Source organism: Trichechus manatus, unplaced genomic scaffold, assembly GCF_000243295.1.
Source record: "Trichechus manatus latirostris isolate Lorelei unplaced genomic scaffold, TriManLat1.0 scaffold00374, whole genome shotgun sequence".
NCBI lineage: Eukaryota > Metazoa > Chordata > Mammalia > Sirenia > Trichechidae > Trichechus > Trichechus manatus.
Genome location: NW_004444310.1, coordinates 251945 through 279887, shown reverse-complemented (window position 1 = coordinate 279887; position 27943 = coordinate 251945). Strand labels below are relative to the sequence as shown.

The 27943-nt window shown below is 37.1% G+C and overlaps 1 protein-coding gene across 1 annotated transcript in view; it reads right to left on the bottom strand.

Moving 5' to 3' along the window:
* Nucleotides 1-10139: 10139 nt before the first annotated feature.
* HPSE (heparanase) overlaps nucleotides 10140-27943 on the bottom strand; it is a 53455-nt gene continuing 35651 nt past the window's right edge. Inside the window, exons 10-12 of the mRNA XM_004390971.2 lie at nucleotides 19457-19575; nucleotides 17823-17969; nucleotides 10140-11838 (exon numbers count right to left, since the gene is read on the bottom strand). Of these exons, the coding sequence (XP_004391028.1) occupies nucleotides 11679-11838; nucleotides 17823-17969; nucleotides 19457-19575 (426 nt within the window). The 3' untranslated portion in view covers nucleotides 10140-11678. The remainder of the gene's footprint in view (nucleotides 11839-17822; nucleotides 17970-19456; nucleotides 19576-27943) is intronic.

The window sequence follows — 27943 nt, the reverse complement described above, 5'->3', positions numbered from 1 at the left end:
GCCATAGCTGTTAATATCTGCGCTATTTGAGGGCTGGAGGTAAAAACTGAGTTTCTTTGTTTGTTTTTTGTTTAGCCACACTCTCCACAACTGAAATTTATAGCTTTTCCACCATTGCTGTCATGGGCATTTGGAATTGTAGACAGTCCTCCAACTATAAGTGATTTTTTCCCCCTCTCTTTAAAACACCAGTTGAACTTTGTTTTATCTCTTTTATGGAATTTAAATATTTTCCTTTGTATTATAGTAATTTGCATGCTTTTGTCATTTTTGGTTTGTTAACTCCTTAAAAGCCAGAGACTATAAAAACTTCATTTAACAAAATATGTATTGAATTTTTATTTTATGAAAACACTATGCTTAGCACAGGGCATATCCAGGAGAAAAAGTCCTACTCTCAAGGAGCCCACAGGCTAGAAGGCAAAATAGTGTTCAATATTAGATGATAGAGGTACGTTTTATAGGCCTGGGGCACTATAGGGGCTCATAGAGGAGCGTCTCACCCACCTTGCGGTAGTAGTGGGAAGTCATGAAAGCCTTCCCAGAAGAAGTGATGTGTACTCTCAGCTCTGAAGTTCAGGTCCAAATTAACCAAGCAAGACGGTGTAGGAGGTGAGTGGAAGGGACAGGATGCTCTCATCCAAACAGCACATACAGAATTCTGAGATAGGGAAATAAATTCTCCTGGATTTTTCAGTGTTCCTGTAAAAAGCCCTAGCCTCCTAGGACACGGAGATGTATATGATAGAAAGATAGAAATGCTTGCCTTCACTTCCCCTAGAAATATTTTACTTTTCACATACCATGAAATCAGATCTACAACCATTTGTGTAGGTGATTGCTCTGATCTGAAAGGATAATAAAACTTCTATTATCTCCCCAAGACAGGCAAATGGTTACAGACCAGACAAGACCCCTAGATTAAACTCTCAAGACTCCAGAAGACTGGAGCACTATTTCCCTTGGTGTTGACATTTCAAGGAGGAATGAGGCTGAGGAGCATGGTGACATCTCTAGGTCATAAAAGTCAGAGACATGTGGGGCTATGTGGCCCCTGGAGAGATTTTATTTACAACCCCAAAGGTTAACCTGAGAACTTAGAATCCTTTCCATCATGACTCTAAGGCTTTCCTCTCTGTTTTCAGGAGGGGCAGAGGAAGCAGCTGCTTCTTTTTCTCATGAGCAGAGCAGAGCAAATCCATTTTTCTCCATTCCTTGCCTATGATACGAACTCCAAAATTTGTATGCATAGGACATTCAACCTGACTGACTTTCGTTGCATCTCCCCAGGAGTAAGAATCAGGGTATGGGGAACCACACAGGTTCGTATTTGCTTTTTTTTTTTTTTTTGCCTGTAAAAAGAACCTTTTTTTATTGACAACTGTCTTAGGCTGGGTTCTCTAGAGAAGCAAAACCAGTAAAGTGTATAAATATATATAGAGAGAGATTTATATCAAGGGAACAGCTCACGCAATTGTAGAGGCTTGAACGTCCCAAGTCCGTGGGTCAGGGTAGAAGCCTCTCCCAAGTCATGCAGCCACAGAAGCTGGCAAGCCCAAGATCGGCAGGTGGGAGAGCAGGGCTCCCGCTCACGCTGCACAGATCGAAGAATCCCAAGTTCGGCAGATGAGCTGACAGCTCAAATCCCAAGAACTGGCAATGAGGCGACAGGAGGCAGCCGCAGGATCCAGTGAGAGCAAAAAGCCAGAACATCTGCTTATTTTCAAATGCGGGCTACACCCCCAAGGAGATTCCCTTTCATCTGATTGGCTCCTCACAGTATATTCAATCATGGGAGTGATTACATTAAAACACTGAGAATCATGGCCCAGTCAAGTTGACACACAATCTTAACCATCACAACCACTGAGACTCACAACCGAAAATACAGAAGAATGAGTGAGCAAGGGCATGCTGGGAGCATTGCAGAATCCCAAACTTGATAACGTAGCCAACCTCAGTAGTTGCTTTTTAAAGGAATGATGATAATCTGTCTCTAATCTAGAACACTTCATGTGCACATTCAGGATAAAATTAATAAATATGAATATTAAAAATTCAACAGAGTGCGAGACCATGGCCCATCCCTGAAACTGTAGGTGTTGTAGTAATTGACTTCACCCAGGAAGAATGTGTTCAGGCAGAAGACAAGAGGGCTGAAAATTGACTCACAAGAAACCCCATCATATAAGGACAGGCAGAGGAGCAGAAACCAAAGAAGGATATAGAGAAGGAGCAGCCAGAGTGATAAATGGAAAACCGAGAGAGAGTGGTGTCATGGAAACCTAGAGAGATGATTTCAAGACTCGGAAGTGGCCAACAGCTTCAAACACTTCGAGTAAGATGACCAAAAAGCTACCACAGTGTCTTTCTTTTTTGATTAGTTTCTATGAAAATATACATAGTAAAAACATATACCAATTCAATAATTTCTACATGTACAATTCAGTTTACATTGATTACACTCTTCACGTTGTGTAACCATTCTCGCTATCCTTTTCCAAATTATTCCACTACCATTAAGGTAAACCCACTGCCACCTAAGCTTCTTATCTAACATTTTGAGTTGCTATGATCAATTTGATCCCATACAGACAATTCGCAGCATCTTTCTTAAGGTAGGAATTTGTATGTATTTGTTGAACTGAAGCGTAGAGAAGTGTAGGGTAGACTATAGGTAAAGAACAAGATTGAGCATCTGCATTTTAATTGTGACTAATGCCATGTCTAAGCACATAATATACCTCATATTCTGGAAATTTAATCTTTTCCATCAATATCGAACCTTTGTATAGAAAGCTTTCTCTGCTCTCTTCACTTGAAGTGACATATTTCCCTGTCATGACATGTTGTTCCAAAAATAGCTGTTAATGACTGCAAAATATTCTCTCAGGTGGATATACCATAATGTATTTAACTACTCTCTTGTGGGACATTTAGATGGTTTTCAATTTTTCACTACTAGAAATAACTTTTCTTCCTGACTATTCTTGTTGGTAAATTTTAAGCCACACTATTTCCTTGGGCTAGATTCCTAAAATAGCATCACATATTTCTGTTTTTGCCCAATTATGTGACTGATTTTTATTAAAGCTATAAGAATGCTATAAGCTACAGTGCCTGAGAAGAAGAGCTTAAGAAGTGGCAGGAGAAAGACAGGAAGAGAAGTGTTTTCGAAATTGGTAGAGAGCAAGTCACAAGTACACCTAGCAGAGAATACAGATGCTGAGAGGAAGGGCTCAATACGAACGTCAGATTTGAAGGTCCAGTGACTCATTCTTTATCCAGTGCCAGAGGCAGGACCAGCTATGCAATTTGTGGGACCTGGTGCAAAATGAAATGCCAAGTCCCTTGTTAAAAAATTACGAATTTCAAGACAGCTGCAGCAGGACATTGTCTGAGTCATCTAGTTCTGCTGTAACAGAAATACCACAAGTGGATGGCTTTAACAAAGAGAAATTTATTTCTTCACAGTAAAGTAGGCTAAAAGTCCAATTTCAGGGCATCAGCTCCAGGGGAAGACTTTCCCTCTGTCGGCCGTCTCATTAATCTTCCCCTGGACTAGGAGCTTCTCCGCGCAGCAATCCCTGGTCCAAAGGATGCTCTGCTCCCTACACTGTTTTCTTGGTGGTATGAGGTCCCCCTACTCTCTGCTTGCTTCCCTTTCCTTTTATCTCTTGTAAGACAAAAGGCGGTGCAAGCCACACCCCAGGGAAACTCCCTTTACATTGGATCAGGGACGTGAGCTTGGTAAGGGTGTTACAATCCCACTCTAATCCTCTTTAACATAAAACTACAATCACAAAATGGAGGACAACCACACAATACTGGGAATCATGGCCCAGCTAAATTGATACACACATTTTTGGGGGACATAATTCAATCCATTACAGACATTAAACCAAGTGCCAGGCCCTTCTGAGCACAGGGCCCTGAGCAACTGCACAGGTTGCATGATCATGAAGCTGACCCTCCTGGAAGTAGTGGGATCCCAAAAAATGTAAGCCAAGACTCAGGGCACCCAAATGTCACTTTGTTTATTTATAGTACAATAGAACAGTCACATAGAGTAGAGCCCTAGTTTTCAGGGGTCCCTTCTAGACTCTACTGCTTAGGCTCTGTATGCTTCAGGCAAGCCACTCGATTGTGTAAACTTCTCAGAAAAAACAGGGACTAGATGATCTCTTCACCATCCATCCGTCAGTTTGTTGTGCTGTGGTGGCTTGTGGGTTGCTATGATGCTGGAAGCTTTGCCACTGGTATTTCAAATACCTGTGGGGTCACCCATGGTGGACAGGTTTCAGTGGTGCTTCTAGACTAAGACAGACTAGGAGGAAAGGCCTGGTGATCTACTTCAGAAAATTAGCCAATGAAAACCTTATGGATCACATCAGAATATTGTCCAATTTAGTGTTGGAAGATGAGCCCCCTAGACTGGGAGGCACTCAAAATACACAGTGGCCACAACAATAGACTTGAGCATACCAATGATCATGAAGACGGTGCAGGACCAGGAAACGTTTCGTTCTGTTGTACCTAGGGTCACCATGAGTTGGAGCTGACTCACCAGAAACTTGCTACAACAACCACAGATAATCTCTAAAACGGATCTGCAAAGCTGATTCCCCACCCTAGATTGTGAGTCCCTGGGAGCAGGGACTCTTTTTTTCTGTACAAGTATTGCCCATAGGAACGATGTACCAAGTAGGTGATGCATAAATTAATTCATTCCACAAATATTTGTTTAAATGGTGAATAAACCAGAATTTTTCACTTTAGGTGTACCCTTCATTTGCATAGATTTACATTTTGGAAGAAATTCTGCATTCATTAGAGTACTTGATCCTTAGAACTTTTCATCTGATTATGGGGGTAGGCCATAGAGAGGGTGTTTTAAGTTTTAAAAAAATATTGTTTGACTCCCAGAATGGGATGTTAGTGTAAAAGTGACTTAGAAGCTTAAATAGCACGAACACTAACTATAATTGTTTCTGGCCTTCAAACAATTTTACGTGAAATTGGTGTACTTTATAAAAATCGTAATTGACAATAAAGTGAATACAAAATGATGGCTGATAAGAAATATAAGAACAATAAGAGAAAAATTCTGAAACATATTCCATATGCTTCTGACTGGTTGTGGTAGAACTGAGCCCTCAATGCCTGTAGCAGCAAACTCAATAACACATCCTACTATTGGCTTTTCCATCTCTGTCTCACTCTGTCTGATCTCTCGCTCCTGCTTCTTGGGATTACTTCCCAGATAAACTACCTGACCCCAAGTCCTTGTCTCAGGCTTTGCTTTGGGAGAACCCCAACTCTGACCCCTAAGCATTAGAATTAGAATTTGAAGGAAGGCTTCAACTTAATAGACAATTGTTAGATTGTTAGGTGACATGGAGTCAGTTTTGACACTCACAGTGACCCCATGTGACAGAGTAGAACTGCCCCATAAGGTTTCCTAGCCTGTAATCTTTACAGAAGTGTATCGCCAGGTCTTTCTCCTGCAGCCCCTGGGTGGGTTTCAGTTAGCTGTTGAACACTTAACTATTGCTCCACCAGGCCACTAGTAGTTCTATATCCTGTTTCCAGACTCTCTAATCAAAAACTGGAATCTGTTACCTTGGTCAGTGTAGTGGACTTGAGTTCATACTTCTGCTAACTCTGGTTAGGGGAGTAGATTTGTAACTTTGGAATGAAGAAATTATATTCTTGTACAAGTTGTATTTATATAGGTTTTGCCATCAATGTTTGTTTTTTAAGATGTTTAACTTATTAGGGAACTTGATCTACTAAATTTTATGTGGTTTATTAGATTTATAAGAGTTTTTTAATGCATTTAGGAAGATTCTGTTAAATTTGCAAGTCTGACTTACTACATTTGAAGTGTTGCAGAATCAGATATACTAGATTTGTTATTCTCCTTTGAAAGGTCTATGGAAATTTGAATAAATATATGAGTTGTATGTAAAAAAGCTACCTAAAACCAAGTCAAAAACAGGTGGACTTTTATCAAATGTGTGAAAATAAGTAAAGAGGAAATTTAACTGAGATCAAAGGTATCATAAACATCCATAGCATTTAATGACAATAAAAAAGAAGACTCTAAAAACATTCTTTTAAATATTTAATTATCTGAATTGCTCCAGGATTTTCCAATCCATCAATCTGTAAAATTGAGAATGGTATAAATTGGAAAAGAACAAGACAGGAATATTTTATCCTTGAAAGAAAGAAAAAATATTAACTCTGACCTAGAGGTGGAGTGAATATGGAAATCTTCACACTATGTTGTGCTAAGGCATAAAACACATGAAGCGTTCTGTTATGGATTGAATTCTGTCCCCCAAAAATGTGTGTCAACTTGGCTAGGCCATGTTTCCCAGTATAGTGTGATTGTCCATCATTTTGTCATCTGATGTGATTTTCCTACGTGTTATATAAATCCTACATCTATGATGTTAATGAGGCAGGATTCAATCTACAAGATTAGGTTGTATCTTGAGTCAATCTGTTTTAAGATACAAAAGAGAGAAGCAACAGAGAGACAGGGAAACCTCCTACCACCAAGAAAGCAGAGCCAAGAACAGAGTGCATCATTTGGACCTGGGGTCCCTGCGCTGAGAAGCTCTGAGAGCAGGGGAAGACTGATGATAAGGACCTTTTTCCAGAACTGACAGAGAGAGAAAGCTTTCCCTGGAGCTGGCACCCTGAGTTCAGACTTCTAGCCTCTAGACTGTGAGAGAATAAATTTCTCTTTGCTAAAGCCATCCACTTGTGGTAATTCTGTTACAGCAGCACCAGATAACTAAGACACAGTTTATGCATCATTGGCAACATTTTTTAAAAGATTACTAAAGACATCTATAGTTGAAAACTGGTTATTCACTCCGTTATAATTTAATTTTAGTCTTATTTATTTTGCTTTGGCATTGTCAGACAAAACACATGGGCATTTATGTTAGTTGTGTTGGTAATCAAAATTCTGGTTAGAAGGATAATCTGAAGATTTTTTGAACTTCAGGTAGGTTGATGATATGCATCAGAATATTAAAAAAAGAAAGAAAAAGAAAATGAGTCCAATTACAGAACTGATAAGTCTTCAACATACAAGTTTACAAGATTTGGAAATTCCCATTATCATGGAGATGAAGTGAACCACTAGGACCAAAGACACTAAACGACAAAGAATTTTGAGCTAATATAATGAGTTACAGAAAATAAATGTAGTTGATTAAGTAAGAGCTTACTCTAAGGAAGTTTAAGAAAACCCTAATATTAATACATTTAACATTAATGCATAACTGAGAGCTCTCCTTTCTGCACATAACCATCTCTCATTAGTAAAAGCTTACTAATGAGATACATATAGATATAAAACTAATGATATACACTCTCTCTATATATATATCCCTGGATGGTGCAAACGGTTTGTGCTCAGTGCTCAACTACAAACCTAAAGCTGACAGTTCAAACCCAACCAGTGAAGCCGTGAAGAAAGGCCTGGTGATCTGCTTCTGTAAAGATTACAGCTAAGAAAACCCTATGGAGCTATTCTACTCAGTAAGGTATGGGGTTGCCATGAGTTGGAATCAACTGGACAGCAACAAGTTTTATACGTATCTATACCTATACCACAGGGCCCTGGTGGTGCAGTGGTTAAGAGCTTGGCTGCTAACGAAAAGGTTGGCAGTTCGAATCCACCCTGGTGGCACAGTGGTTAAGAGCTACAGCTGCTAAGCAAAAGGTCAGCAGTTTGAATCCACCAGCCGCTCCTTGGAAACCCTATGGAGCAGTTCTACCCTATTCTATAGGGTTGCTATGAGTCGGAACTCACAGCAATGGGTTTTTTTTTTTAATATACTTATACCTGTATTTCCAGAGCCCTGGTGGCACAGTGGTTAAGATCTTGCCTGCTAACCAAAAGGCTAGCAGTTTGAATCCACCAGCCGCTCCTTGAAAACCCTATGGGGCAGTTCTACTCTGTCCTATAGGGTTGCTATGAGTCAGAATCAACTAGACGACAATGGGTTTGGGTTTTTTTTATGTATATTTATTTATTTTTGGTCTTTCTACCTTAGATTAAACCCTCCATTTTATTGCTGGAAAAAAATTGAGGCATAGAGAGGTTAACGTGGTCCCTAACAAGTCAGCGCAAATACAGTACTAAAACTGGTAAACAAAGAGTTTTTATTATGGTGAAATACGTATCAAAATATTTGCCATTTCAACCACTAATGATATTTTTAAAGATTTTGAAAAGTAGTAGACAATACTTTTTAAAGTTTGAATCAGTGCTTTGAACCAGTTTGTTCCAGTTCGAACCCCTGCTGAGAATTTCATTTCTAACAAGTTCCCAGGCGATGCTAATTCTACTGGTTAGGGACCAGTTCTGAGAACCAGTAGGAGAGCAGTGGTTCTCAAATTTTATTATACATAAGAATCACCTGGGGAATCTTGTTAAAATGTAGATTCTGATTCAGTATATCTGGGGTGGAAATGCAAATTCTTAGCAGAGGTTTGAACCAGAACAAACCAGTTCACAGCCCTGGTTTGAATTATCATTAAATTTTTTTATATACTCAGAATCAAAATACTTAAACTAGTTTGAAATTTGAATACTTTTTTATGTCATTAAGGAAATATTTAAGTGGCTACTGTGTGCCAGATAACATGCTAAGCGCAAGGCATACAAAAATGAATAAGATATAGCTTCTGCTTCTTATAAGCTTAGAGTCAAGTGAGAAAGATTTATGTATGTAATTAAAATGCATCATAAGTGCCATAGTAAATGTACAAAGTGCTGTGGGAACAAAGAATAGTTTTGAACAACATGATAAACATAATTAATGTCACAGAATTGTGTATGCGAAGAATGTTGAAATGGCAAATATTTTGTTACATATATATTTACAACAATAAAAAAACAACAAAAAAGAATTCATATAAAAAACAAAACAAACAAAACACCTGATATTTGAGCTGGGTCTGAAAGTTTGCCACATAGAGAGGACAGTTAGAAGGATAGTCCAGGCAGAGAGCAGAGGGAACAGCACAACAGACACAGGAGCAAAAGGCAGAAGAGCACGTGTGTTCAGACTTCTCGGCTGATCTGTGGTTGGAGAAGAGAGCTCATGGAGGGAGTGACAAGATCTAAGGCTGAAGAAATAGGTCAGTGCCAGGTTACGGAGAACATTATGTGCCTGTATGAAATAGGGACATCTAAGATACAACTATTGATCTCTTCCCATCTGGAGCAAAGAAGAGTGAAGGAAACCAAAGGCCCAAGGAAGCAATTAGTCCAAAAGACTAATGGCCCACATGAACCATAGCCTCCTCTCTAGCCTGAGACCAGAAGAACTAGATGATGCCCAGCTACCACTACAGATTGCTCTGACCAGGGACACAATCGAAAGAAGGTCCTGGTTACAATGAGAGAAAAATGTAGTACAAAACTCAAATTTATAAAAAAGACCATACTAACTAAAATGATAGACTAGAGGAATCCCCGAGAGTATGGCCCTAAGGCACCTTTGAATCTGGAACTAAAGCCAGTCTCAGAGGTCACCTTTCAACCAAATAATAGATAGGCCTATAAAATAAACAATAACACCTGTGAGGAATGTGCTTCTCCAAACAGTCAACTGTATGAGACCAAATGGGCAACATTTGCCCAAAAGCAAAGATGAGAAGGCAAAGAGGGGCAGGGGAGCTGGACGGATGGAAACAGGAAGCCAGGGTGGAAGTGGGAGAGTGCTGACACATTGTGGGGATTGCAACCAATGTCATGGAACAATTTGTGTATGAATTGTTGAATGGAAAACTAATTTGCTGTGTAAACCTTCACCTAAAGCACAATAAAATGTTAAAAAAAAAATAGGGAGCCATTTTAAAAACTGTCAGCACAGTCAGGATGAATAATTAGGAGAGTGAATAAGAATACAAGTGAGAAATTAGGCCTTGAATTTATTAAATGGCAGAGGGGACAGGAAAGAGAGAAACTGATAGGATGAGACTTAGATCAGGATTGAATGTACATGATGAAGTAAGAAATTATGTTGGTGCCTGTTCTTTTTTCCTCTACGTCAACTGTCAGTGTTGAGGAGAACAAACAAATGTAGGAGGTGTAAACAAAGAGGTGAAGGAAAACAAGGCCTCCAAATGTAGGAATCTGGAGGCTTAAGTTTTATTAAAAGAATAATCATGCAATCTAAAGTTACTTTATTTCAAATGTGAAAATATAAAACCACTTACACATAAAATATAAGGGTATCGAAGCATCCAAACTATAAGTTCCAACTTTAGCTCCTTATAAATATACTTAAATTTAATTGAGACAATATTCATAGCAAGCATAAATATAAAAAGAGGACTATATTTCTAAAAATTACGATAAAGGGGAAAATAATACATTCTATCACCGATAAAAAGCACAGAAATGTAGTGGTCAGCGCTGTAGATGACCAACATCATCCACACTTCTCCAAAGGATGACTCTGAGACAATTATAGGAATCTCAATAATTGGGGGGGGTGGGGAGAGGGGTGTCCATGCAACTCATTCCTGACCAATAAGACATGAGAAGATATGGGAAAGCCTCTGAAAAAGGCTTCTTCAAGTCTATGAAGGAGACCCAGAAAAAATTGTCCATCTTCTTCCTCTAGCTGCCGCCAAGTGTGAACTGGTCCTTGGAACAGCTATAGCTGCCATCATACTACCAGCCCGAGAATGAAGCCAACTCTAAAGATGGCATAGCAGAGGGATGGAAGGAACTTGGGTCTTTTGAGGCATACTGACCTACTGAAGCCCACTCTACTTGAACTTTTGGTTATGTGGAATTATAAATGTCCTCATTATTTAAGCCATTTCAGATTAGGGTTTTCTATTACTTACAGCCAAATGCTTCCCAACTAAAATGAGAATCAAAGGTAGATTTAAAGTAAACGTTGGTAGATGGTTTACATTGAATGTTTTATCAATTTCCTCCTATTGGTAAACCCATTTCGTTTACAGTCTTCTTTTTTTTATTTCATTTGAAGTTTACATAATCCCTTTCTTCTGAATTTTCATTAATCATTTTTTATACTCTTGCATCTAACCATCTGTCCTCTCACTTACTATTGCTGACAAAGACAAACGGAACAGAGAAGAGAAGCAGCAGCTCAATTCTAGCTCTCTGTCTAGGTGCAAAGAGATAGTCCCACTTTCATAACCATTTTGAAGATTGTGGCAATAAACTTTTTCCAGCGGGATCCCAAAGAGACAACGTATGCAGGAAAGAATGCAACAACCTTCTAACAACTGTTTTCAAAAATAAAAACGACTAAGCACTTTCTTAAATCTAATAATATATCCTTCACTTATCTGCCTCCTGGCCATACTGGGAGCGTTCATACATATTTTTAATAACTTACATAAAAATGGTGCATGCACAGTGCTAAGCATAGTGTTTGGCACAAGGGATTATTAGCTATTATTATTAGCAGTAGTCTACTTAGAGAGAGACCAAAAAACTGTACTAAATTTGGCACTGAGAATGTCCCAATGTTTCTGAAGCTCCCACAAGTTGATTTGTAATGTATCTTCTTGCCTTCCTAGAGCTTGAGTTTTGCTTTAGGTACTCGTGTCAATAAGCTTGAAAACTTTCATCTCAGGGCTAGTGTTAGCGCCTTTCATTTTCAGATGCAAGCAGCAACTTTGGCATTTCTTATCACAAAAAACCCATATGAAAAAGCTGGCAAACCCAGCGAACTTCCTGGGCGGAGGGGTTTTTCCATCAAAGCTGGCAGGGTTTCATCATCCACCATCTTCAGAATTTGACCATTGAGTTGAACAGATCTGCCAAGGGGAAAGATACACCCAAGTTAGCCAAGTTGGGTATGTTCCACCTACCCTACAAAAGTCATGAGATTTTTTTTTTTAGGCCCCCAATTTTTTTTGTGACAGTCTATATTATATCATAATTTTTATTTTTATGTTTCATCTGTTAGGTGTTTAACCTAGTGATCTTTAAGCTGTAGTGGTAGAGTTGAAGGGGCCCTCGTGGCACAGTGGTTAAGCATTTGGCTGCTAACCAAAAGGTCAGCAGTTCAACTCCAGCAGCTGCTCCTTGGAAACACTATGGGGCAGTTCTATTCTGTCCTGTAGGCTTGCTGTGAGTCGGAATCGGCTAGATGGCAACAGGTTTAATGGGTTGGATAGAGTTGAGTAGTTATAACAGAGACGCTTATAGCCTGCAAAGCCTAAAATATTTATTATCTGGTCCTTTACAGAAAAATGGAACATACACAATCTATAGTAGTCGATATGATGGAGGTATAAAAAGATAAACATGGCATAACTTCTAGAGTTGTTGCAATTTTACTTGATAGTAAATAATTGAAAACATTTTGAAATAAAGCAAACAAGGATACACACGTGCATGCGCACACACGTATGTATGTACATATAATGGTCTGTAAAAATTCACTAATGTAACATAAAAAATGATAGTTAATGAAATTTCCCACTTCTAACTATGACCATAAACCTTCTAAACCCCTCCAGAAGGTGTGCATTCACTTTTTTATGCTGTTAAGATATTAAGGTAGAATGTATATTGCTGCAGTAAAACAAAAAAAAAAATTTTGTTTGGCTAAACCACAGATTCCAAAAAATTTGTTTTCTTTGTATTTTGCTGTTGGAATTCAAATTCAAAGTTGAGCCAAAAAATGAAAAAAAGAAAAACTTGTTAATGACAAGTGTTATTTCTTTTTTTTTCTCCAGGCTTCAGCCACAGCTGCCTTTTCTGTGTTTCTTGAACTTGCCATATTCTTTCTTTCTTTCTTTTTTATTGTACTTTAGTTGAAGGTTTACAGAACAAACTAGCTTCTCATTAAACAATTAGTACACATATTGTTTTGTGACATTGGTTACCAACCCCACAACTTGTCAACACTCTCCCCTTCTCAACCTTGGGTTCCCTATTACCAGCTTTCCTGTCCCCTCCTGCCTTCTAGTCCTTGCCCCTGGGCTGGTGTGCCCCTTTAGTCTTGTTTTGTTTTATGGGCCTGTCTAATCTTTGGCTGAAGGGTTAACCTGAGGAGTGACTTTATTACGGAGCTAAAAGTGTGCCCAGGGGCCATACTCTCAGGGTTTCTCCAGTCTCTGTCAGGCCAGTAAGTCTGGTCTTTTTTTGTGAGTTAGAATTTTGTTCTACAAGTGTTATTTCTCATGTGTACTTATTATTATTCAAATCAAATTAACACATGCTCTCAGCAATAAATCCAATATAAACAAGAGCTTATAAAAAACAGTAGTCTGCTTTTAGCTCTACTAATAAATCCATAATTATAAACAATGCTTATATCGCTACTATCCTTTTCTCAAATGCTTTTTATATTAAAGCTAGCACTCTTTTATTGTTGAAAATTTAGAGGATATACTTAATAACAGAGTTATATGTGTGTCATAGATGTAATACATGTAATATATATAGAACACTTATAACAGTGTCTTGCACACAGTAAGCACTGTAAAAGTATTATCTGTCATTATTATTATTTAGGTAAATAAATATAACAAAGGTAATCTATTAAATCATTTAAATAAATTTTTAATAATTTGGTGTATATCCATCTCTGTTCTATGTTCTAAACACAGACATTTTTATTTAAACAAAAATGAGTATACTGTAATATTCCCTTAAAACTTAATTCTTCTTCCACTCAACACATCCTAATACTTTCCCACACCATTAAGCATTCATCTGATACATCATTTTAATGGCTCCACAGGATTTCATTGTGAGAGTATTAGTTTGTTTACTTAATCCTCTGTTATTAGACATTTGGCCGTTTCCTACTTAGCATTATTCTAAAGTTTTCACTTTTAAAAGCCTCTCACACGCTGTCCCTGCTAAGTATCAGTCAGCGGAAAAACTGGTTTCCATTGAAACTTGGTTGGCTGCTGAGCCGCAGGTTCTGTAACTTCAAACGTGCCGACAACATACCCATGACTGTGCCAGAGGCTAACAAGCCTGTATTGCAGTTGTACTCAGTCCACATGCCCCATTTTTTTGGGTTTTCGCACCTATATGACATCAATTTTTAGATGCAGTGGGGGAGGAAATGCCATAACCATCATCAGGAAACCACAAGCAAGAATAGGCCTTGAAAACATCTCTAAATGATGGTAGTGGTTAAGAGTCTGTTACACATGAAATTAAAAACCTTTTGCAAAAGTATACATAAACGTTTCAGAAATGCATTTAGAGAGGTTATTTTGCTGATCACTGTGAATCAGTACTGTTGTGCGTAAGATAACAAAACATAGGCAAGATATTAATGTCATCAGGTTATACTGCTTTGATCACTTATCCAAAAAACAAAAACAAAAAACAAAAACCATTGCCGTCGAGTTGATTCTGACTCATAGCGACCTTTTAGGACAGAGTAGAACTGCCCCATTGGGTTTCCAAGGATCGGATGGTGGATTTGAACCGCCAACCTTCTGGTTGGTAGCCAAGCTCTTAACCACAGTACCACCAGGGCTCCTAATTACTTGTACATATAACACGTTAGTTGCTGTAGAGTTGATTACAACTCATGGCGACCCCGTGTGCGCAGAGCAGAAACACTTCACAGGGTTTTCAAGGCTGTGACCTTTTGGAAGCAGATTACCAGGCCTTACTTCCAAGATACCTCTGGGTGGGTTTGAACCATCAACCTTTCAGATAGTAGTCCAGCACTTAACCATTTGCGCCACCCAGGGTCTCCTACATATAACTAAACGAAACCAAATGAAACCCATTGCCATCGAGTGAATCCAACTCACAGCAATCCTACAGGACAGGGGAGAACTGCCCCATAGGGTGTTTAAGGCTGTAAATCTACAGACACAGACATTGTATCTTTCTCCTGCAGAGCAGCTAGTGGGTTTGAACCACCAACCTTAGCATCCGAGTGCTTAGCCACTGCATCACCAGGGTTCCTTGCGTATAACTGAAGGATGCTATATTATATAAATATACTGAGCTAATTATTTCCGCAGCCGGCTGGGTGATGAGGGTGAGGCTTTATTGAGGGTAGTATCTTGTCGCGTGTTTTGAAGTCAGTAACATGATGATAAAGAACCATAAGAATGCTTCTCAAGTTTCAGATGACATAAAGCTGGAAGGAATTAGTGAACAACCGATGCAACAAAAGCTAGATGCTGGGCAAATTTATCTGAGATAAATATAAAATATATTAATTCAAATACTTATTAAACAATATTTAGGGCTCTCTATAAGCACTTTGTAAGTTGTTCACATAAAAAATAATTTTTTAAAGACCATTGTTTAATTCTCAGAGGTCATTAGTAAAAGCAAGTGTGCAGACACATCGAATTTATACGGGATACTCTTTGCAACATTTTACAAAGAGAAGATTATAGGTAATATATATTCATCAAAGAGAATTTAGGGGAATAAAACATTATCCATAATTTCACCAATTTTCCAGTGATTAAAGCATGAAATGTGTGATCAGAATGCAGCAGAATCTTATAACTACAGCAAAGAAATCGTTGAAGAAGTTGAGCATATTTAGCCTGGATGGAGATAACCCAAATGTCCCTCAAATATTTAAGAGTTATCCTGGAGAAAATGAGGTTCTCAGCATTGCTCCAGATTAGGGGTAGCAAACTGAAATGCCCACAAGGGCCAAAAAAATTTATATGAAAATGCAGTAGGACAGGCATAAAACTAACAGGGTCAGGTGGGGACTGTGGAGAACTAGAAAGCATGTGACCTGTCTAAATTAAATGACCCCAATTTAACCCCAACTAATTAGGAAAGGAAGACCAGAGTTGCCAGAGTATCCCTTTTTTTTTTTAAGCTATAACATCTCATTGATTGGTTTATTCATTCATTCATTCAACAAACATTTGTTGAATGTGTAAACTGTTGGGCAATGTGCAAGGAGTGAGAGATACAACATGAATCAGACTTAATATTGGTTATTTGCACTTATAAGGCACATGTAATGTCCCTCTTATGCTAAACCAAAATAGATCATTTTTAATTTTTAATTATTGTGGTAAATATATATAACAAAACATTGCTATTTCAGCATGCTTCACATGTACAATTCAGTGACATCAATTATGTTTATCATGTTGTTCAACCTTCACCATTATCCATTTCCAAATTTTTGTATCACTGTTAACAGAAGCAGCTCAGTACCCCTAAGTAATGAGTTCCCCTTTTCTCTGCCCTCCCAGAGTGTCCATTTTTTTAAAAAAGAAAATGTAGAAATACAGATATTTTAGTTGTCAAGTTTTAATTGTTGATTACCAATTAAGAATGAAAATTAATACAGAGTGCATGCCAACCCTTGCTACTGAAAAAAAAAAAAAAATGGTGGGGGCCCCTAAAAACAAACTGACTCGTCTACAGGCATGAGGTATAGTTTTCAACCTCTGCTCTATACAGTAGAACTAAGACCAGCAGGTGAAAGGCACAGAGAGGCTCACTTTAACCTCTCATTGAGAACAGCCATCATGAGAGATCATGAGCTCCAACAGAGGAGGGATCATACAGAGCCAGCAGGCCTTAGATGGGTGGCTGGATTAAAAAGACCTCTGAAGACACTTTCAACTCTACAACTATTATTCAATTACTTCAGAAATATTTTTCCTTATTAGCATCAAGCAAAAATAACCCACTTTAAAAAGGTTAGAACCTAAATAGAGAAAAGTATCTGTTACCCAAAGATGCATTATTTACAACAGAAAAAAAAAAGGTATAAACAGTAGGAATGCGGTTAAGTAAACCCTGGTATATTCATTTTATAAAATATCTAGCCTGTTAAAAATGTCTACAAGGACTATGTGTGAAAAGACACTTGGGAAAACGTGTGGGGCTTTTCTTTGTTTCTTTTTCTTTCTTTTCTTTTCTTTTTTCCACTAAAGGTTGTAAGATTATACTTACAGGAAAAATAAATAAATAAAGGAGCCATATCCAATGTTAATACTGCTTGTCTATTGTGGGGTAGGATTTTGGAAAAAGAATACTGATGGTATTTTTTCAGGTCCTGATGCTAATTGTCACAGAAAACATCACTAACATAGCATTTGCAATGATTCGGGGGGAGGGCAGGAGATGGTGAGAATTTTGTAAACTCTTAATTTCTATACTCCAGTGTGAGAGTAGTCATGATGAAAAGAGCACCTTCGAACACACATTGGACAGAAATGTTACAATGTTGGTGTACGTAAGTCATTAAGACTCATAGTCATTCTTTGGGGCTCTGTTGAATAAGGGCTTTTATAAGATATGTTCAGTGATCTATTTTTAAAAACCAAAATCTATTAGAATCAGTTTCAAATAACTCACCTAGATGGCACATTTCTGGCCATTTTTCTTTATCTAACCAATAAAAAAATTACCTTAACATTGCAAGAGAATTACACCCAGAGCATGTGGTATGATATTTTACACTAACCCACACACCCTTAATAGCAATTATATATAAGTATGCTTTACTTTAGTGACTGTGTTACCAAGAATTGTAAGTCTTTTCAGAGCAAATTGAGCGGATCTTAATATACCAACTTGTTCTGAAATGCAAAATATTCCCTAAGGTAACTGCTAGTTTGTGTTCATATCTTTCTGCTTTGGACCCTTAAAGTGAGTTATACCTGCATTAACAAGTATCCGTACATAAACTTCCTGAGTATTAGAATAGTTAGAACTTGGAATAGTTGACTTTTTTTTGTGTTGCTTATCAATACTGTCCATCAATATTGTAAACTCCAAAAAATTTGAGGAAAGTTAGAAATCAACAAGGAAGAATACTCACTTGGAAAGTAATCCATCAGGACCTGAAGGTTTTACGAGGTATTTATCCACTTGTTTGTCAAATAAATGATATGGTAACTGTAAGCTCATGGTGACATTATGTAGATTTAAGGCATACAGAGTTAAATCTCCTTCTTTATACCTTGGGCTAAAAGCAAATAGATTAACGTAATAAAAATATTTATCTAATTTAAGCAATTAAAAACTCAATTACAAATATGATTGTGGATATTAATATCCATAATGATGATGAACCCTTTTAAGTGTCTTCCCGTTCATGATACTATTAGACCACTGGTGTGGTCTTATTTTGAAAAATCATGATAAAAAATATTGTTCTTCACAGTACCACTTTCAGGGCTAGTGCACTCTTTGATCTCTTCTGCTTTGCCAGGCTGAGTTGCTAGTAAGTCAATTAGCCCTTGGATATTCAAACCAGGCCTCCGAACTAGCTCTTCTTGGTTCAGTCATGGCTGAGGAAACAAAACTGGAACAGACCTGAATTTTCAAATTTTGGGTGAACCAGAAAGATAACTGGAAAAGGAAAAATTACGGGTGGAAGCCCTGTTGGAAACTTAATCTTCCTCTTAGAAAACAAGGGCAGTGTACACGTTGCATAGTAACCAAATCTCTCCCCATTGGATTTTGGGCAGAGTCGGAAACAGTGGTGCCCCGCTTCAAGATGGCAGCCAACTGCGCTGCTATGAATGTGTGTCACTCTCCACAGTCCAGCCAATAATCCAATCTCATGCATCAGGCTCTTGAAAGGGCTCACTATGCCTCTTCCAAGTCTCCCATTCCAGGGCTTCAACCCGTAATTTTTCCCATTCTGGTTATTGTTCTGGATCACCCAAATTTTAAACACTCAGGTCTGTTTCGGTTTTGCTTCGCTGGCCATGACTGAACCAGTCTGAAGCTCTATTTCAAATGTAGGAAGACTAAGTAATAAAAAGAGTATTTTGTGGGTTCCTGTGAATTCAAATTACAGACTACATGAACAGGGGCTTTTTCTAGCCTTTTAAAAAATACTTGAAAAACTCAAAAAAGTTAGATCTACTGATGTTTTGCAGGAAAACTTCTGAGATTTAGGAACACTTTTTGCTACCTGAGGCCAGACCACAAGCTCACAGAAACCTCTATGGCCTCTCAACTGCAGAAATTGTGGTTGAATTTTTTGAAAATAAGGTTACTGTTGTCGTTCTTCTTCTTTAATAAGTTATCAAGTATGATACAAGAGGATAAATATATTCCTATACTTATTCACTCATATGAATCAATATTTATATTCATTAATAGTCATTCAATGAATTAATCAGCTATATAAAAATAGTTACATTTTCTTACATTAGTACTATGCTTTATTTAAATCCAATATATGTATCCGTTATAGATTATGACAATTAAAACTATTTTACAAATCTTTGCTGGAGTGTAAATGCCTATATTTAAGCTACGTGTTTTTAGTTAGACTCTGGCACTGTATCATTATGAATATGAAAAAAAAAAAACCACTGACACATCTTATACCTACTATACAGATATATGACAACAGGATGTTAGAATAGGAAGTTACCTGCTTACCAATTAAGCACATAATTGGTAAATTCACTGGTAAAGGGTGCTTTTCATACTTACTGATTGATGTTTGTGCAATGAAGGTATACTCGAAGTTTGTTTCTGTCTGGACCTTTCACACTTGCCATTAACACATTGGTGCCCACCAGTTTCTTGAACAGAAGAGATAGCCAATAATCCTAGTTTTGGTAGAGGGGGGCAGAAATAGATCTTAACGTATTTCGTTTATTTAACAAAAACAGTGGTAAGCAAATTGTTATACTACGAAGAGTGTGACTGTTAGCCTAGGGGTATTTAAAGTAGCATTTGTCTTTTTTGGTCCCTGGTACCACCATGAAAACGTCCCTGAGTAACATAAACAGTTTGCACTCAACTACTAACCTAAAGGTTGGTGGTTCGAACCTACTCAGCAGTGCCATGGAAGAAAGGCTTGACAATCTGCTTCTGTAAAGATTAGAGCCAAGAAAATCCTATACAGCAATTCTACTCTGCAACATGGTGGCAGGTTTGGTGTTTTGTTTTTACCAACATGAATCTGAGGGCAATAGCTTTTTCTTTTTCTTTCTTTCTTTCTTTCTTTTTTTTTTTTTTTGGCTTTAACAAACAAAAACTTATTTTCTCACAGTTAGGAGGCTAGAAGTCCAAAATCAGGATGCAGGTTCTAGGGCAAGTCTTCTCTCTCTGTTGGCTCTGGGGAAAGATCTTTGTCTCCTCAGCTTCTGTTTATTGGCTCCTTGGTGATCTTCATGTGGCATAGCCTCTATCTTCCCCATTTCTGCTTCCTTCTCTATGTCTAATCTGCTCTTTTATTTTTTTCTCCCATGGGTAATATTGTTTATTTTATGAGTCAATTTGTTCCTTGGCTGAAAGGTGACCTCCGGGAGTAGCTTCAGTTCCAAGTTTAAAGGGTGTCTCAGGGCAATAGTCTCGGGGATTCCTCTAGTGTCTACCAGCTGAGTAAGTCTGGTCTTTTTGTTTTTTTAGGAATTTGAGTTTTGTTCTACATTTTTCTCCCATTCTACCCAGGACTATCTATTGTGTCCCTAGTCAGAACAGTTGGTAGTGGTAGCAGGGCACCATCTAGTTCTTCTGGTCTCAGGGTAGATGACGTGGTGGTTCATGTGGGCTATTAGTCCTATAGACTGGTTTCTTCTTTGAGTCTGTGGTTTCCTTCTTTTTCTTTTGCTCCAGAGAAGTATAGACCAATAGTTAATCTTAGATGGCCACTCCAAAGCTTTTAAGGCCACAGATGCTACTCACCAATGCGATAGTTTTTTATTGATTTTATCACTGGAGAAAAGACAAATGCTATTTAAATATCCCTAGACCAACAGTCACACTCTTCGTAGTATAAATTTTTCAATAATTCAGAGGGCCACACTTGAGAGAAGATATGTTTCAGGAATTCTATCCACTACTCAGAGAGAGTTTAAATACTCTTGGTTGTCTTTCATGAAAGAACTCAAAGCAAAGCCCAAAGGAGAACTTTTACATATACATCAATATTCATTGTAGTGTTATTTTCAATAGCCACATACACAAAGACAAGTTTTAAAAACAAAACTTTTATCTGTTTATGAGGCTAAAATAATTTTCTTTAAAATCTAATAACCTCCTTAATAAAATAATGGATCTAGGCAATGATCGTCAATAGGTATTAAAGTAAAAAAAAAAAAGGAGAGACAATCAGACACTACTTGTCTCTTGAGAGAAGCACACAACATCACCTATGGTGAATTCTTGCAAAATAATAAAGAAAAAGAGAAAAAAAAAAAGAAAACCTGAATCCAATCCCTTAGGACAAACTACCAATTTACAGGAAACAGAAGAACATTCTAAATGACACCACAAGTATAAATTTAGCAAAATCCAGAATGTGGGAAACTCTATAAGAAGTTACCTGGTGTCTTTAAGAAATTACAAGCGACAAAAAAGAGAAAGGGAGAGGGAACTTAACAACTAATAGACTTAAGAGACATATCAACCAATGCAATATATGGATCTTATTTGGATTTCTGATTTGAATAAACCAACTATTAAAATACATTTGAGACAATAAGGAAGGTGTAAAACTCTGAGTAAATGGTTGATGATATTAAGAAATTTTTAACAGTTTAAGGTATTTAATGGTATTTTGCTATGTTTTTAAAAAGGAGATGCATATTGAAATATTTATCGATAAAATGATATATCTGAGATTTGCTTCAAAGTAATCCAGTAGATGAGAGGTGAAGAGTGGGTAGGATTATAGATTAAACAAGATTGGCCATGAGTCGATAACTGGTGAACTTGGGTGATAGGTACAAGAGAATTCTTATGCTTTTCTCTCTACTTTTGTATATGATTGGAATTTTATGTAATAAAAGTTAAAAAAAAAAAAACACAACAAAAAACAAACCACTCAATATATATGCCAACTCTTCTCAAGTTGAGGAAAAGTAAACTCAACAGGGAAAAGTGGGTTTTGCTTTTCTGTTTACATTTAAACTTCTCACTGGAGACAAGAGGGAAATTAAATGTTTTTAAAGGTGACATAACATTAGCATGGTTCAGAGAATGCTAGTGTAGAAAGTATGCGGAACTCAGAGGCAGGATTTGAATGGATTTCTTTAGAGTAACGTTGGAAAACTGGACTCCAGGAAATTATGCAGCCTCTTCTCAATGTCTTGAATGTTCTCATCTGAAAAATGGTTATATGATACCTGCCTTGCCATCTCATAGAACTGCTATGCAGATCAAATAAGAAATATACCTGTTTAAGGTCAGTTCTCTTGGATCCTACTGTTGTTATGGGCACCATTTACTCTTGCAAGTTTTTCTAGCTGACTGTAAACCTTGAGGAAGAAGCATATTTAATGCATGTACAAAGGTTTATGTTTGGGCACAGGACAGATTTGGATAACATAATAAATAGCCGTTACTATTTGTGAAGGAGGTTCCTGGGTGGCACAAACGGTTTATACTTGACTACTAACCTAAAGGTTGGTGGTTCGGACCTACCCAGCAGTACCTTGGAAAAAAGGCCTGGTGATCTACTTCCATAAAGATTACAGCCAAGAAAATCCTATAGAGCAGTTCTGCTTTGTAACACATGGGGTCATCATGAGTTAGAATCAACCGTGTGGCAGCAGTTCACTATTTATGAAGAGTTAAAGGATCAGATGGTTGTCTAGACATTGTACTCAGTGTTTACTCAATTTATTAGAAACAATTTACCTTTCTTGTACAAGGTCCATTTAAGAAATGGCTGGAAGACACCCGAAGCATGAGCAACAAAAGAAAAAAATAGATAAATTGGACATCATCAAAATTAAAAACTTTTGTGCACCCAAGGCCATTGTCAAGAAAGTGAAAAGACAACCTAGAGAATAGGAGAAAAGATTTGGTAACCATGTATCTGGTAAGGGTTTAATATCCAGAATATATAAGCACTCCTACAATTCAACAACAAAAAAGACAAACAACGCAATTTAAAAATGGACAAAGGACTTGAATAGACATTTATCCAAAGAAGATAAACAAATGGCCAATCAGCACGTGAAAAGATGTTCAGCATCATTAGTCATTAGGAAAATGCAAATCAAAACCACAATGAGATGTCATTTCACACCTGCTAGGATTTCTATTATCAGAAAAATGGAAATAAGTGAGGATGTGGAGAAATTAGAACCTTCATGCATTGCTGGTGGGAATGTAAAACAGTGCAGCACTGTGGAAACAGTAGAGTGGTTCCTCAAAAAATTACCATATGACCCAGCAATTCTATATATGTGCCCAAAAGGATTAAAAGCAGACACTCAAATAGATACTTGTACACCAATGCTCATTGCAGCATAATACACAAAAGCCAAAAGGTAGCAACCAGTGAAATGTTTGTCAACAGATGAATGGATAAACAAAATGTGGTATGCCCATAAAATGGAATATTATTCAGTCACAAAGAGAAATGAAGTTCTGATACATGTTACAACATAGATGAACCTTGAAAACATTATGGTATGTGAATAAGCCAGATACAAGGGGACAAATATTTTATGATCACACTTATATGAAATATCAAGAATAGGCAAATGCATAGAGACAAAAGGTTATTAGTGGACATCAGGGACTGGAGAGAGAAGGGATGGAGAGTTATTGATGAATGGGTACAAAGTTTCTGTTTGAGGTCATGAAAAAGTGTTGGAGATAATTAATGGTGATGGTTGCACAACATTGTGAATATGATTAATGCTATTGAATTATACATTTAAAAATGGTTAGAATTACAAATGTTATGTTATATATATTTTATAATCATAAAAAAGAAAAGAAAAGAAAGAGCCAGCAGTAGATTTTAGATGTCTAATGAAATTATCAAGGAGCCCTGGTGGTGCAATGGTTAAGTGCTCGGATGCTAACTGAAAGATTGGTGGTTTGAACTCACCAGGATCTCTGTGGGGTAAAACAGCTGGTGATCAGCTCCTGTAAAGACCACAGCCCAGGAAACCCTATGGGGCAGTTCTACTTTGTCATTTAGGATCACTATGAGTGGGAATTGACTCAATGGCACACAACAACAATAATGAAATTATCATGCTTAGTTTAACTCTATAGACTCATAATATACCTGAGGAAAGACAAATTCCATTTTTTGCAAGGTCACTTTTCTAAGAATTTTCTAAAACATTACAAACAGCATGTACCATGAGCTCAGACCACTATAAATAAAAACCAGTTTTGTCAGGAAATCTATCCACAAACCCCGAAAGCCTAACTTACATTTTTTTGTGTGTGGTTTATGTATATATATAATTTTATTTATTTTGTTGTTGCTGTTGACAATATACACAGCAAAATATACACCAATTCAATAGTTTCTATATATACCATTTAGTGACTTTGATTACTTTCTTCAGGAAGAAAGATCTCAAACAATAGTCTAACTTGACAACCCCAGGAACTAGAAAGAGAAGAGCAAACTAAGCCTAAACCTACCAGAAGAAAAGAAATAACAAAGATCAAGCAGAAATAAATAAAATTGAAAACAGAAGAACAATAGAGAGAATCAATAAAACCAGAAGTTGGTTCTTTGAAAAGATCAATAAAATTGACAGATCTTTAGCTAGAGTGACAAACAAAAGAAAATATGTAAATGACCAAAATAAAAAATGAAAGAGGGAACATTACAACTGACCTGATAGAAATAGAGAATTATGATGGAATATTATGAACAACTGTATAACAACAAACTAGATAGACTAGATGGAATGAACAAACTCTTAGAAGCACACAACCTACCCCAACTGACTCAAATGGAAATAGAGTCTCAACAGACCTGTAACAAGTGAAAAGATCAAATTAGTGATCAAAAGTTCCCAACAAAAAAAAAAAGCCCTGGACCAGATGGCTTCACTGGGGAATTCTACCAAATATTTAGAGAAGGATTTACACCAATGCTGTTTAAACTCTTCCAAAAGATAGAGAAGGAAGGAATACTCCCTAATTCATTCTATGAAGTAAACATAACCCTGATACCCAAACCAGACAAAGACACCACAAGAGAAGAAAATTACAGGCCAATATCGCTTATGAATATAGATGTAAAAATCCTCAACAAAATACTAGAGAACAGAATCTAACAGCATATTCAAAGAATCACACACCATGACCAAGTGGGGTTTATTCCAGGAATGCAGGGATGGTTCAACACTAGAAAATCAATCAACGTAATACACCATGTCAATAGAATGAAGGAAAACAACCTGACTTACTTTTCTACGTGTGCTCTTTGCAAATTTTCTTAGCTTTCCTACAGTATTCAAATAATTCCCTCAGAAATTACCCATAAAAATAAATATTGTCAAATGATGTTTTAGACTGTAAAAATCAAGATCATACTGCTCAGGGCTGTATCTATATATAATATCCTATTTTTAAACATATACACCTTTCAGGTAGCTTTTTGGATAGAAAGGCTACATTTCCTGATTTAGCACCAAATGCAGTTGGAGGTAGAGTGGAAATGAAATATTATTCATAAATATTTTGAAGATTATTAACAAAAGAGCCAATTTTTAAGGCGAAATTTTTAAACAAATACATGGTACTTGCTTATTTTAAAGTTAAATAAATTGTGATTTCATACATTAAAAAGTTTTGAAGCTTTGGATACTGTAAGTAATTTTAACTTTGATTTACCTTGCAAAGCATTTTTTTTTTTTATCCAAGTTTGTTATCTTGTAAAATTTGAGTCATAAGTTTTTGAATTAGCCCTATAAAAAAAAATTCCCAGTGCTGGAACAATGAAAATTCACATGCAAAAAAGAAAAAAAAAAAAAAATCTAGACACAGACCTTATACCTTTCACAAAAATTAACTCAAAATGAATCATACACTTAAATGTAAAATGCAATACTATAAAACTTCCAGAAGTAACAGAAGAAATTCTAGGTGAATTTGGGTTTTGTGGTGACTTTTTAGATACAACTGTAAAAGCACAATACAAGAAAGAAAAAAAAAATGAGCAAGTTGGACTTTATTAAAATTAAAAACTTATGCTCTGAGAAAGATGTTGTTAAAGAATGAAAAGACAAGTCACATGCTGGAAGGAAATATTTGCAAAAGACATATCTGATAAAGGACTTATATCTAAAATATACAAAGAACTCTTCAAATGCAATAATAAGGAAAACAACCAGATGAGCAAAAGATCTAAACAGATGTCTCAAGAAAAAGAATATACAGATGTCAAATAAGCATATGAAAGGGTGCTCAATGTCATGTCATTAGGGAATTGTATATTAAAGCAACAATGCCACACCATTCAACATCTACTAGAATGGCTAAAATCCAAAAAAACTGACAATACCAAACACTGGTAAGGATGTGAAGGGACAGGAACTCTCATTCATTGCTGGTAAGAATGCAAAATGGTACAACCACTTAGGAAAAACAATTGGGCAGTTTCTTACAAAGCTAAACATAATTTTATCACATGGTCCAGAAATTACACTCTTAAATATTTACACAAATAAGATGAAAATGTATGTCCATACAAAAACCTGCACATGAATGCTTATAGCAGCTTTAAACATAATTTCCAAAAACTGAAAGCAACCAAGATGTCTTTCAATATATGAACAGATAAACAAACTGTAGTACATCTATACAATGGAATATTATTCAGTGATTAAAAAAAAAAAAGATCAAGTCATGAAATGGCATGAAGGAACATTAAAAGCATATTGCTGGACTTCCAGGCAACATGGCCCTATAGTCAGAATCACCACGCCATCCCTCCACAGCAAAGATCAGAAAAACTAAGTCAAACAGAGTCCCACGTCAATCCTGAAACCCTAAGCATCAAATGAAGAGATAAAGAACCCAGCCAAGCACCGAATGGAATAAGAAACTGACTGAGAACAGAGCACGAGGAGAGATACACGCAGAGGTCCCCTATCAGCTACCGAAGCACGGATCCGCCATCTTGGACTCCTACCAGAGATCAGCAAACAGGAGTTAGACCTGCCCTGCTGTACCATACCTGAGTGACTGACCTTGCCCATTGGAGAAGGAGGTGAAAAGTATCATGCCCATGGACGAACAAACAATGGAGAAAGCACAGCCTGCCTGCTCAGACATAACCAAGTGAAACAAAAAAGCAGGATGAAACAAACAGATCTACAGTCAATAAACGAGGAAGATAACCACTGAACGCAGCAGACAATATCAAAACATTTACAAGAATGGACAGGATGGTTCCAGTAGGCATCCAAAATAAAACACCAGATGACCTTCCAGTAGAAGAAAAGGCACTAGACCTAACTGATAGGGAATTCAAATCTCTAAGATTCAGAATTATCCAGGAGTTGAAGCAAAAAACAGACAAAAATGAGGAAAGAATAGACAAATTCATGGAAAAGACAGACAAATTCATGGAAAATACAGACAAAAATATGGAAGAATTCAGGAAAATAATGCAGGAAAAAAATGCTAAAATAAATTCACAACTAGAAATCATACAAAAACAACAATTAGAAATCCAAAAGATAAACAACAAGATTTCAGAAATGGACAGTGTCATGGAAGGGCTGAGGAGCAGGTTTGAAACGATGGAAGATAGGATCAGTAAAATTGAAGACAAACACTTGGATACAACTCTGTTTGAGGAAAAATCAGAAAAAAGAACTAGGAAAAATGAAGAGACTCTGAGAATTATGTGGGATACAATCAAAAGCAAAAATCTGCAAATGATTGGAGTTCCAGAGCAGGGGGAGAGGACAGAAAACACAGGGAGGATCATTGACGAATTACTGATGGAAAACTTCCCCAATATCATGAAAGATGAGGAGTTGACCATCCAAAAGGCTCAACAAACCCCAAATAGGATGGACCCCAGGGGAAAATCACCAAGGCATATCGTAATCACACTCGCTAAAACCAAAGACAGAGAATCCTGAGAGCAGCTTGTGAAAAACAAAAAGTCACATACAGAGGAGAAACAATAAGACTAAGCTCGGATTATTCGGCAGAAACCATGCAGGCAAGAAGGCAATGGGATGACATATA